The 13083-nt window shown below is 37.2% G+C and overlaps 2 protein-coding genes across 2 annotated transcripts; one reads left to right on the top strand and one right to left on the bottom strand.

Moving 5' to 3' along the window:
• The first annotated feature begins 561 nt into the window (after window positions 1-561).
• LOC132695698 (semaphorin-5B) lies at window positions 562-11861 on the top strand. The gene is made up of 8 exons (XM_060660118.1): window positions 562-873; window positions 4983-5090; window positions 5580-5887; window positions 5952-7402; window positions 8727-9253; window positions 9313-9501; window positions 10736-10894; window positions 11007-11861. The coding sequence occupies exons 2-8, from the start codon at window positions 4994-4996 to the stop codon at window positions 11384-11386; spliced, it is 3111 nt and encodes a 1036-aa protein (XP_060516101.1). The 5' UTR covers window positions 562-873; window positions 4983-4993; the 3' UTR covers window positions 11387-11861.
• Window positions 11862-12444: 583 nt separating this feature from the next.
• LOC132695710 (short coiled-coil protein homolog) lies at window positions 12445-13039 on the bottom strand. The gene is made up of 2 exons (XM_060660146.1): window positions 12873-13039; window positions 12445-12818 (listed from the first exon to the last, which is right to left on the bottom strand). Exons 1-2 carry the CDS (start codon window positions 12925-12927, stop codon window positions 12460-12462), a joined length of 414 nt encoding a protein of 137 aa, XP_060516129.1. The 5' UTR covers window positions 12928-13039; the 3' UTR covers window positions 12445-12459.
• Window positions 13040-13083: the final 44 nt, after the last annotated feature.

Below are 13083 nucleotides of genomic sequence, written 5' to 3' on the forward strand. Positions count from 1 at the left end.
TTATTATGCTTACTGTTGCTAGCATATGTTTAAAACGAATTTATCGGATATTTAAGGCAACCCGTTTTTCTGACCCAACTACCTCAGCTTCGAAGAAAGAACCTTTGAAGAATTTACTGACACATATTTCACTATTTATTCAATTTGTTCTTGTTAAAATATAAATTGTAATTGTCCTATAGATGTGGTTGCCATTAGATCCTCGTAATGGTGAAACAATATGAAAATAATCTTTATATCTGCTTAAAAGATTCTCAAATGAAAAATCCTCGTATAATGTGGAACATTGTTCTACCAGTTTTGTCAGTAACGTGAAATTGTAATAAAGCTGATTTTCTTTCTTTTTTTTTCTTTCATCCCAGCATCACTTCTTCAGTGTACGTCGCCCTGACAGAGAATGATATCTATAAAAAGTCGATCTTCTATCCCAACATCCATCCAACCTGTTCTACTCTCAAAGGTACTACTTCGGAGACCTGCGCAATGGTCGGGACAAGTACCGCTTGCCGAGATGAAACGTATTCGAGCAAAACCAAGTCTATTCAGTCGTACCCACAGCCGTGAAGCGAAGTTTTGCGCGGTACTGGTCTATAACGATGTAATTTATCTGAAACAACCTTACCCCAAGGTCGTTCATTAATCTCTGTAATTTTTGAGGCATCTGTTTTGAGTTTTTCGCACTTCGCTTGTTTGCAGTCACACTGTGAAGTTGGAAAGTGCTCGGTGTGTTAGTTGCGGCTATTTAGTCGATTATTTGCGAATTTTGTAGCAGATTTTTCGATGCGTTGGAAAGTTGGACAATGTTTTGCTGCCTCCCTACTTCTCGTGCGGAAGAGTGACCTCTTACAATGCTGCCTATAGATCTTTTTGCTTGTAAGTGTTGTCATTTAAATTTTTAACGTCTCTTAGACATATATCAACAATGTATCGAGTGTTAAGGAGAAAGAGATCACTGATATCTCGAAAGCTTACCTAATCCCAGCGAGGTCCCCTAAATAATGGGTAAACGGTTTTTATCAGTTTACCCAGACAAGAAAAAATTAAAATTGTTGATTTTATAGAAAGCCGGTGTTTGGCACTTTGGGTCTCGGGTCTTTAGTTTCCCATTCTTATTTAAGATAATATTGAGAATTGACAGAGGCTAATGCAAAACTAACGAGCTCGCCCTATTTTCATGCACCTGATATTTCCGTTTAAGGTTACTAATGATACTATTAACTCGTTTATTTTTATTTTTAAGTCAGCGCTAAATGGACAGTTCAATCAAATGTGTCGTATTTTTCGCTGACAATGAACTTAAAATAATTTTGGTATTGTTTGTAAAACCGGTTCGGTTCAAGCGAAAACAATAACAATTTAAACGTTGTCGTACCGAAACCGTGTTCGTCAGCAATTCAAAATTGGGTCGTCAATTGCAAAAATAAGAATGGCAAATACGAGGATCAAAATTGCCGGAACAAAGAACTGAGCCCTCGGCGGTAAACTGCTTTAATGATGTAAAAAGAAATTGTACATTGTTATGTTATCTTTATGGCGTTTGTATTTGAAAAAAAAAATGCAATTCCAGCATGTCCGATATTAAAGACATTTGACCTAACCTTACAGCTGTATTTCTAAGAATTTAATACGTATTAGTTTTGTTGAGTACATTGGTCTTGGAAGTTTTACAGAGATTGAGGGCAGATAATGTTAGATAGTTGGTCAAACAACGAAAGCTTGTAGGTTATTGAGGAATTGAGGAAAACTAGCTTGAGTTAATTTTATATTCTAAACCAAATACTTAATATTTCATTAAAACGCAGAAAAACACTATGTACGCAAACACCAAGGTGTATTTATAAAATGATAAGATAGTCCGTTGAAAAATCGTAAGCTTGTGATAAACAATAAACATTTGACATATTTTTATCTATTTCACCAAAGCAATTTTTTATAAGAACGTTTTCTATTGAGGTAAATTGTTTTCTTATTAGAAACTATGATTCTGCGAAGCTGACGTATTAAGTTCTATCAAATAATCCGAGTTGAACCTGATAGAGATTTTCGTTATTAAATTTAATTAAAATTTCAGGACTATAATGAAAAATTCAGTAACATTACCGAGGAAAGCGCATATGACAAAAGTATTTTTTTTATTATTTATAGTTAAGCTTAATGCAAATAATGTCATTTTACAAGCAAGTAATAAAAAGCCCTTAATGGTGCCTGAATTAATATTTAAATATTTTTTTATATCCACTAATGAGGTTAAGCAACCGGAACAAAATCCATCTCCTGCACTCTCTTTCCCTACATAATTTATTAGATGGTAAAATGCAAATTTTCCAATTTAATACGTAAACAAATTCAAATAATATTTTTTAAGAGAGCTAGAACATAATAAGTAAAATTGCAGTGAAAGCAAACTGTCATGTCCAATAATGCAGCAAATTAATTTACTAAAGGCGTGAATATTTGAAAGTAACTTTTTTACTTTAAGCTTTGGGAATAAATTTAATTTGCAAAATGGCAATTTCTTCTCGGCGGATTTGGTTGGGTCAGGCCAAAAGGCGGAAAGGAAATCTGTTTACTTTAAAACCGCATCGAGTTTATAATATATGTTCGATGTGCATCACTTATACTGAGCGTTCCCCAAGTATATATATATATATATATATATATATATATATATATATATATATATATATATATATATATATATATATATATATATTAAAATCGACGGGTGTAAAAGTTGCAGAAAAAAAACAAAAATTACATATCCTTTACATATACTTATATTGAATTTGTTGTCTATATTTTTTTTAATGACGTCTAGGATCGGAATAGGTCAACAGCTTTTCATAAAAGAAATCAACAATATTGATTGCTTGTTTAATGAAATCTTCCGTTTTTCTGACATATCTTATATCTCTAACAGTGTTATCTCCCGAAACGTTAATAACAGTGAGTTGCGTTTAAGATTGATGAAGTGTCAGTTAAGCGGGAAAACTAATACTAGATGTAAATTGTAATTTACAAGGCTGGTAACAATTCGCGGTGCAACAACAATAACGCGGTAACAACGTTTTCACACTGCCGAGAACACGCGGATGTTATTTTTCATTTTACGAACATGAGTTCACGCTGATTTTGTAATTCTTAGCTCACAAATGCCAAAATCAGTCACGAACTTCCATAAGCGTAGGACGCTGCTGGTACTCTCGATCAATAATTTTGTTAAAGCATCGAGACCTAGACCGAAACGTAAAAATGTTCTAAATTTTTCGAGAGACTTTATTAAGATTCGTGACTACCGTCGTTTGCTAAAGTGTCGGAAAACGTGCCTTTTAGGAACTTTAATCTGTATAAATCTGAAGAGCACGCCCGTGCCACGATCGTATTAAACGTATTTTACAATTTATTAGAAAGCTGACACTACAATGGTCGTTCCTTTTTGTTAATTATTTATTTGGTCATGAATACGTTCACGGGCAGCCCATTTTTAAATTCGTCATGCATTATTACACTACGCGCTTTTGACGTATGCGGAATATTAAAATAATTAGTGCGTAAATTAAAAGCGGATTTTTAAAAATGGCGCCACTATCGTGATCCATAACACAAATTGTATATGTACACACAGCCCACTCGGTTTAGAAGATTTTCCAAAAAGGGCGACGCGAGGTCAAGTTTTAATTTACAGTAGGCTCTCGTAAACATTACCAATTTCTTAAGCGCATATATACGAAATTTACTTTACTCCGAACGTTAAATAATAACTTTGCTAATCGTTAAAATCTTTAATGATTCGAAATCCTTGATTCGTTACGAATCCGACCTCGTCCTGTGAAGCTATTCTTCAAAAAGGAAAAATTTCTCTGTTTTTTTAAAATACATTTTAACATTATAGGGAAGCACGACTTTTGGCTGTTTGGCCAAGGAATAAACTTAAAATTCTACAGAGTTAGCACATCTCCCTCAAAGCCTCCTCAAAATCGACATTGACAATAGTCAAGTTGGTGAAGGTCCTCCATTATTATTGCGATTTTGGGCCAAATATTAATTGAATTAATGACGAATAAAAACTTCCCTGTTGTTTTAATATAAATTTTTCAAGAAAAGTGCGTATTAATATTTTAGCTAAACACGCTCACAAATTCAAGAATAGGATTTAAGGAAAAGATCGTAGACAAAATATAATCGAGTACCTACGTAGGAAACCCGGTCTAAGAAATAAAAGGTCTGCGGGACCGTCATATAGATAAAACGAAAACTGACCTGGCTGGTATACAAGACAAACTATAAAAATAAAATTTAAAATTCAATAAGTCCCCTGTCAAGCTGCCTTTTCGAATTTAAAACAGCCTTTTGTTTAATTTTTCACTCCAGCCGGGCGTTTTATTTCCTACGGCAAGTAGGCCAAACAAGTTCGTTTTGATTGTATCGACCACTTTTGTTTTTTTTTGAACGTCAAAACGTTGCTTTCCAGACGGGTTGATGCTGATTGCGCCGGCCGCGTGGCTATCAGATGTTGCATTAATTTAGAGCACTTATCGAACCCCGGCTTAATTTTAAACGACATCTAAATACCGTATCGAGTTTAACGCGTCAAAAATAAATCCCTTTCAATGCAACTGTTCAATCGTGGGATTGCTATATGAAGTTAATTATTCAGCAGGAGATTTAGTACAGTTATGAATTAATATTACGTGATTTCACAGCCACTCTCGATCGTCGGGCGAGAAAACAGGAACACACTCTTCTGTTTGAACAGATACTTTGAAGATGTTGACTTTTCCGTTACTTACTTCATTATTCAAATAAGATGACATTTTTATCGTGATGCATTTCTTGTGAAGCGCGTGTGAAGCCTAAATCAACAACTCGCCTTGTTTAATTTATGACTTTGCAGCAAAGAGATCGTCCGCAATTAGTATAAACCAAACGCAAGCCGCTTTTTGCCACAAAACGTATATACTAGCTCCCAATTTTTGTTTCAGAAAATGCCAGAATGTCAGTAAATGGCATACCGTTGCGCTTATCGATAATTTTAATCGGCTTCCAATTGGCAGTAGCTGTTTACGACTTTCGTCATATTTCGTACACAGGTTAGTATTATTGTTGTCGTGTTTGGTGATCAAATGACCGATTCGCGAAATATAAGAAACCGAAAACATATTTATTACGTTGTCGCAACATTATCACCTCTGGTTAAGGTAAATAAATACACTTAAGAATCAACGAGTTCATCTGAAAGACAAGTGCTAAGTCAACAACTGGAATCTCCCTATCTGAAAATGATATCTCTGTAATACCTCTTTGCTCACGTGCATATGCCACGTCCTCGTTTTGTTACGTAATTTCACTCAAAGCAAGTTAAATTTATCAAAAAAAAACCTTCAAATTTCGTTGTAGGTGCAACCCAACTATTAGGTATGATCGCCACACATCCTGAATGTATGTGTATATTCATACTTTGTTCATTCTATCGTATAAAGTGATTAACAGAAAATTCGGAGGTATAATGATTTAGGCCGCCAGCTTGGCGCATGCGGGGTGGATAAGTGGATCGTGCGATGGGTTCGATTTATTTTCAGATCTGCATTCGTCGGTTCATCGCTTTTCTCCGGAAGGCGTTACGTCGTATTCCCAAATTCTCTTCGACATATCGAGGAACCAAGTGTTCGTCGGCGCTAGGGATGTGTTATACAGGCTGTCCCTATCGACGCTCGACTTATTCGAAGCCGCTCACTGGGAAGCGCCCCAGAATAAAATCTATTCCTGCATATATAAAGGACAGACGGAAGAGAACTGCCACAATTATATAAAAATATTGCTTACTAATGGCAGACAAATATTCGCGTGCGGAACAAACGCGTTTGCGCCGCAGTGCTCATGGAGAGAGGCAAGTTTCCGTACGCTCCATCTAGCAGCGAAACTTGAAACCAAATCTCTTTTTATCGTTTCAGATCGACAATATATCGAAGGTCACGGAATTAGTGGACGGGATCGCCAAGTGTCCTTACAATCCGGCAGCTAGCGTAACGGGATTCATTTCGGACAATTCGGAGTACTATTTCGGCGGTACCACCGACTTTTCCAGTTCCGACGCGTTGATCTCGAAAAGCGTCTACGGCCAACCGACATTAAGGACCAAACAGTACAACAGTTTCTGGCTCAACGATCCTCAGTTCGTCGGTTCGTTCGAAACGTCGCAGTTCGCGTATTTCTTCTTCAGAGAAACCGCCGTCGAGTACATAAACTGCGGCAAAGTCGTATATTCGCGCATTGCCCGCGTGTGCAAAAACGACCAAGGCGGTCACACCATGCTCAAAGACAACTGGACGACTTTCGTCAAAGCGCGGCTCAATTGCTCGGCTAGCGGCGATTATCCGTTCTATTATAACGAAATTCAAAGCGTCGCTTACGTACCCGAACAGGATATAGTATACGCGACTTTTACTACACCTTCGAATAGCGTAGCAGGTTCGGCTGTGTGCGCTTTTAATATGAGCGCTATTCATGACGCATTTAACGGTCCTTTTAAGTACCAACCCGATATGGGAAGCGCGTGGACGCACCACGACGTCCCTAATCGGGACCATTTGGATTGCAAGGCGTCCAAACATAATTTGTTAGAAACCGTACGTTATCAGTTAATGGACGGGGCGGTACAAGCGGCGACGTTAGACCCTTTGCACGTCGCAGAGTTGGAAAGATTCACTCATATTACCGTCGACGTCGTTACCACTAAACAACACGAGTTGGTACACGTGATCTACGTTGCCACACAAGTGGGTGTCGTTAAAAAACTCGCGTTTCACACGAAGAGCAAAGTAACGTGCGTGGTGGAAGTCTGGCAAACTACATCGGATTCCCAAACGATTAAAAATATGCAGTTTTTGAAGGAGACAAATTCCGTTTACGTGACGACCGATAACGGATTGATGAGGATACCGGCGAATCACTGCAGAAGACATTCTTCGAAAGAGAGCTGCGTCAACGCGATGGATCCGTATTGCGGATGGAACGAAATCGAAGATACTTGCACGACCGCACCGAGAGGTGAGCCGCACCATAAGTTTTGGAAGCAGAAAGCTAACGCCTGTCCGGTATTGGATACCCCAATCAACGGCGGTTGGAGTAGTTGGTCGGAATGGATCACGTGCTATCATCGGATATCATCCGAGATGGATTATTCGGCAGATCAGTGTCAATGTCAGACGCGACAATGCAATAATCCAGCACCCGCGAACAACGGCTTGCCTTGCGAAGGCTTGGCCGTCGCCGTGACCAACTGTACCGTACACGGCGGTTGGTCCGATTGGTCCGCTTGGTCGGCTTGTTCGGCCAGTTGCGGAACCGCCGTTAAGACCAGATCTCGCACCTGCACCAATCCCGCACCCGCCTTTGGGGGGAGGTAATTAAAAGATAATGTTTTTTTTATTATTTAAATAGCAATGGTTATTTTTCCTATCGCGCGCAAAGCGGACTTTCTCTTCATCTGTTTAAATATAGTGGCAATGAGACCAGATATCGTTACGATCGTATTACAGCCATTCATTATTTTTCCACGTACACCAAATCGATCGTGTGTTTTTTATGCGGTCATTTTTTGTTCTACCATCGATTTCATTCACAAGTTGATTAATGTCGTCTACACTAATACTGATAATAAGTTATATTAGACGCTGTTCCCAAATTATTTATTGTCCACCATGCTTTTATTAAATACAGAACTGACGTCTATAAATATAAAAGAGTGTTAATGAATTGTTGATTAGCAATTATTGTAGAATTTTTACATGAAAATTTATATTTAGCAATGGAAATTTTATTTTATTTTATTTTTAAACGCTCTTTTATCTTCGTTAATGCGTTTCTTGAACGCATTTTGTGACCACATTGACAATATTTTTTGATAGGTTCTCCTATGTATTTGGGATCGGTGTTCAATATGAGGTAAATAGAGTTCAGAGTTATTTGAAACTGTTTTTTTAGTTAGAATCTTATCAATCAAAGAAGAAACGTTGCAATGGTTACGATCCCTCTTTGATAGATAAAATTTTAACTTATAAACAAAGGCACAGCTAATGTTTGGCCTCATGGTCAAGAATCCCTCCGAGATATTCTAAGCCATCTAAACTCTATATACTCTAACATATGTTTTACCATTGAATTAGAAACTAATATTAATCTCCCACTCTTAGATATTTTATAAATAGAAAATTAAATTAGCCGGCCCAAAAATCATCGGTTATCAACTCTCTTGTTTACAGAGCCTTAAAACTATCTCATCCCGACTCACTGAACTCAGAATTAAAGCATTTTAAATCTGCTCTTCTCTATATTTTCGTTCCTTCACAAAAAAAAGGCACAGCTGTCATACACCAATTAAATAATTTGGGAACATTTGAATATCGTTTGTCTTGTTCACGAGAATAAAAGAAAAATATACAATCAATCAAGAACGACAAAGAGAAAAAGATACAAACAAAATAGCCAATACAAATTGGACAAAACGTAATATGTAATGTAGATCTCTGAAGAGCAAGCAGATTTAAATTGTTGTGATTTTAATTGCATTGTGTTGTAAACACAAGGTTTGCCTGACATATAAAAATATAAATAAGTGTATAAAACTGAAAATATTTGAAAATTGAACGAAGCTGCTGTCTGCAGGATAGATAAGTTAATTTTGTCCTTCTCCATTGGAGAATTAATTTTCGAAATCTTCGTCGTAGGGTATGCGTTGGGCAAGATAGAATTGAAGCATTTTGTTCGGAAATACCGCCTTGTCCTGCACAGCCGGTCGACGGTGGGTGGAGTTCGTGGTCGGTATGGTCGGCCTGTTCCGCAAATTGTGGCGGCTACAAAATTCGCCAGAGGAAATGCGACAATCCGCCGCCCAAAAACGGCGGGCAACATTGTAGAGGGAACGACGTCGAATACGAAAAATGCAACGAGAGTTTATGCGCCGAGCAAAAGAAAACGCACATGACCGAATGGATCACCGACTACAATATCTCCAACAACGGTTTCCACCAACGGAGATATAAGATTACGTGTAAAGCGCCCACCAGGCACGCCCATCAAATAAAAATGACCGTTAAAGATGAGACGCAAGTGTGTTTGTCCAATAAGCAATGCGAATCAGAAGACGAGCAGATCGGTTGGAGTCCGTGGACGAATTGGAGCAAATGTCCGGTGAATTGTGGTGGAGGGACACAGTTCAGAACGCGATTCTGTCTCAAGGGTAGAAGTTGTTCCGGTAAATTTATTCCTTCGATTATGAAGGCTTATATCAAACTTTTTATTGAACAATTTAAGGCACCTCTACGGAAACGCGTGACTGCAACAAGCACGCCTGCGAGGACAGTTGGGGATGTTGGTCCGAATGGTCCCCGTGCAATGTCTCTTGCGGATGGGGCGTAAAGACCCGATACAGGGAATGTTTGGGGCACAACTGCAGGGGTGTGGCGCAACAAGAACAGCCATGTCAAGACCAGCCGTGCGAGAGTAAGTTTTATCCAATTTCGAATATTATTCAAAAGGAAGCAGCAGCCAACAACTTATCTTTAACTCCAAAGTGTCTTTTGAGTCATATTGTAATTCAGAATTTATACTACGAGCCTCCGAAGGCTCTAGAAGCCCAAAGTTATGGTGAGATGGATCCTTGAACATTCCTCTACAGTTTGGAACCCTTGGTATGACAAGTATATTGGTCAAATGAAAAAAAAAATTTTTTTGCTATGACCAAAGACGTAGTAAAAGATCGTATTTGGATATAAGTGTTCTAAAGCCCATTATGACCGCGTTTTCCACCTAGGTTGTTTTCAATCTATACATTTTAAAAAGAAAACTTCATAAGAACGTGTCCTAAACGAGTTAACTTTTGAGATGCAGGGTGGTAAAACATATTTTTTTAATATCTGTAATTCTCTAATTTTTAATGAAATTTGCCACACATGTACTATGTATCAAGAGGCATTATTTAATGCACCCCATTTTTTTGTTAAATGCGCCAGTGCCGGAATTTCACATATCTATTCTGACAGACATTGATGATACGCCAATGATTTCTCTTAAAATAAATATTATCCTTAGAATATCCAATCATTTCTAAAGAAATTTAATTTCTTGATTTTTTTTCCATCCGATGTACGGTTTGCTCTTAAAAAAGTAAAAACTTCCTCTCTGCATGGTCATAACAATATTGTTAATATGACAACATACAGAGAATTATTGTTTATGTGTTTTAATAAAATACTTCAAAAAATCGAAGTACCAATACAAATTACGTAAACTTAAATAAATAAAATAAATTTAAATACGAATCGTTTATTGTGTTATGTCACTTCATTAGAACTGTAAGCCAACTATTTTTTTTTCTGAAGTTTATTAACTAACCAAAATTTTACCACCATATATTTCAAAAGTTAAGAGGTTTAGGACATATGTTCATTTGAAGATTTCTTTTTAAAATGGACATTCAATTCGAAAACCCCCTATATACTATAATGTACCTGCAACTGTTGTTCACACTAATTATTACGGGAACCTTCCCCTAGTACGATGCGCTCGTTAATGTAACGCCTTGTGCCAAAATACCTTGAAAGAAAAATTAAAAAGTACTATTTTTTTAATTGTCGGATCTACTCCTGGTTCGTGAAATTTCCAGTACATTTTTGTCTATCTGTGGATTAGCATTTCTTCTTAAATTGATATCTATTGATTGTACTTTCTCTTGCAGATATCTTAGGCTGGGGCAATTGGACCGAATGGTCTTTATGCGACGACAACAACGAGCAACATAGGAAGCGTACGTGTTACACGCAAAACCCGGGGCCTCAGATGTGTCAAGGCAATTCGGTACAAACAAGAATGTGTGTAGGAAACATACTTACCAACGGTACGCTTTTTATCTAGTTAAAATAGCTCCATATTATATTACGAGTGGGTTTCGTATATATGAATATTAATCGACGACGACTTTATTTTGATATTTTGTTTGTTCCCGTTAGAAATAAATGCCATGGGTGTGCAAATAGACGACTGCTCCTGCACATCGACGGCCTTGTCGTTATTCTTTCTGGGTATCATAATCGGACTGCTGCCGGGTGTGATATGCCTGTTGTGTCACATATTTAAGAAGAAAAAAAATCGAATACCTAGCTCTCCGCATTATATAACGAAAGAAAATACCTACATGCGCGTGCCAAGGCGGGAGAAGAAGCTATCGGGATCCCCGACGATCTACAGTGGCGGCGCAAACGGGACGTTGAAGTCGATAAAGGCGAAATTCGATTTTGAAAACATACCGACGTTAAAAAGGCAAAGCAATGAAATGAAAAACGGCCACGCCAAACAGTACTGCGACAATGACAAATATTTATACGAATAATTCGACTGATTAGTTTTAAGTTTTATTTATGTGATACGGGGGGGTTTCGTAGATTAGAAATCGACGCCATTCCTAATCCAAACTCTGCGTTTGAAAAATAGTTTTTCCTCGTTATCTACCTCTTTTATCGCTTATCGAAAAATGTCTCCCATTCGCGATACCAGCGGCAGCTATTTCAGATCAGCGCTCGTATTCGAAGCGCAATTCTTCGCGTATATATGCAATAATGTTTATTTTACTAACAATAACATATGTACCTGCCTAATATTTCCTTTTCTGTCTATTTAAGTGCGTAAACGCGACATTATCGTTGCACTTTGCCATATTATTGCATAAGATATATATTTTTTCTGTAGTATATTTTTGATTTTTCGAAATTTTATTAACCAATCGATTTTATTAAAAGACTTGTAAATAATCTATCCCTCATATTGAGGCGCGATTAATGATGAATATTGTATATTGTCATGAAATAAATTTTTATAACATTGCGTAGTTATTTCCGCAATTATACCCACTACTTACAGAGTGTTTCAAAACATATACCAAATATTAAAATATTCTGGAAGATAATTGAAAAATATTTGCACAAAGTGCAACTGTTTGACAGCAGCCAACTAATTTATTTTTCTGAAATGTTTTTTCGGCATGCATTTTCTTTGGAAATTGTAAATTTTATGAAAAAATTGCAGCATACAAAAATTTCTATGCCCTCCACTCATTAAAAAAAAAAATATGCTGTGTTTTAAGTAATACATAACATTTTATTGTTCGACCTATTTTCCTTTTTAAGATAAAATTGAAAAGCATTATTTTCCCCGCCATATTTGTAACGCGATATCTCCCTATTAGTTGGCTTCGGACTCAACTGTTTCGCATAAAAAAAGTCTTTTTGGTAACCAATTTTTATTTTGCGGCAATACATGGCGGAAAATAACATTTGCGTAGTTCACATTATCCTATATTTATAAAAAATCACAGGCAACATTTAATTAAGTGCGCTTGTTGCGGCAAAGCGTGTGTGTAACGCATGAACGTAAAAATTATAAACAGTGGAATAATAATACATATATTTATTTCTTTTTAATCTTTGGCGAGGTTGACTGGAATACACTAGATGCGGACATTAAATTCTCAATGTATTGTCCGAGGACTTGATTCTCGGAGCGCAGCTTTAGGTTTTCTTCCTTCACACTATCCACCCGCTGGGACAAGTCGTCTAAGGTGTTCTGCAATTCGAGGACTTGGGAAATCAAACGAGCCTTTTCCTCCTGCTCATCAGGACTCGTGTCAGGTTCAAGACTGTTGTGCTGGGGACTAGAACTGCCGTTTGTAAACTGAGACTGTATAGAATCCATACTCCTTCCGTGAATCATACTGGAAGAATTACCCTCTGACATAGAATTTGGTTCGGGTTCATCGTTGATTATTACTAAAATTATTTACGTTTCAGATTAAAGAATTTTCATCTTCTTTCTGAAGTTACCTTGGGGATCGTCGTCTGCTAAAGGAATGTCATCTTGTAACTTGGAAGCAGACATGGGTATGGAGTTTGTGAAAAATATTTGTTGACAGCAAAATTTAAAGGAAAATTGATATTTCCAATAAATGTCATTCACAGATCGGGTATAATATGGAATCCACAGATCAACCATAACGTAAATGGTCCCTACCACACCAATTTCAAACAATATATT

Source organism: Cylas formicarius, unplaced genomic scaffold, assembly GCF_029955315.1.
Source record: "Cylas formicarius isolate icCylForm1 unplaced genomic scaffold, icCylForm1.1 PGA_scaffold_12__32_contigs__length_19106922, whole genome shotgun sequence".
In the NCBI taxonomy this organism is placed as follows: Eukaryota; Metazoa; Arthropoda; class Insecta; order Coleoptera; family Brentidae; genus Cylas; species Cylas formicarius.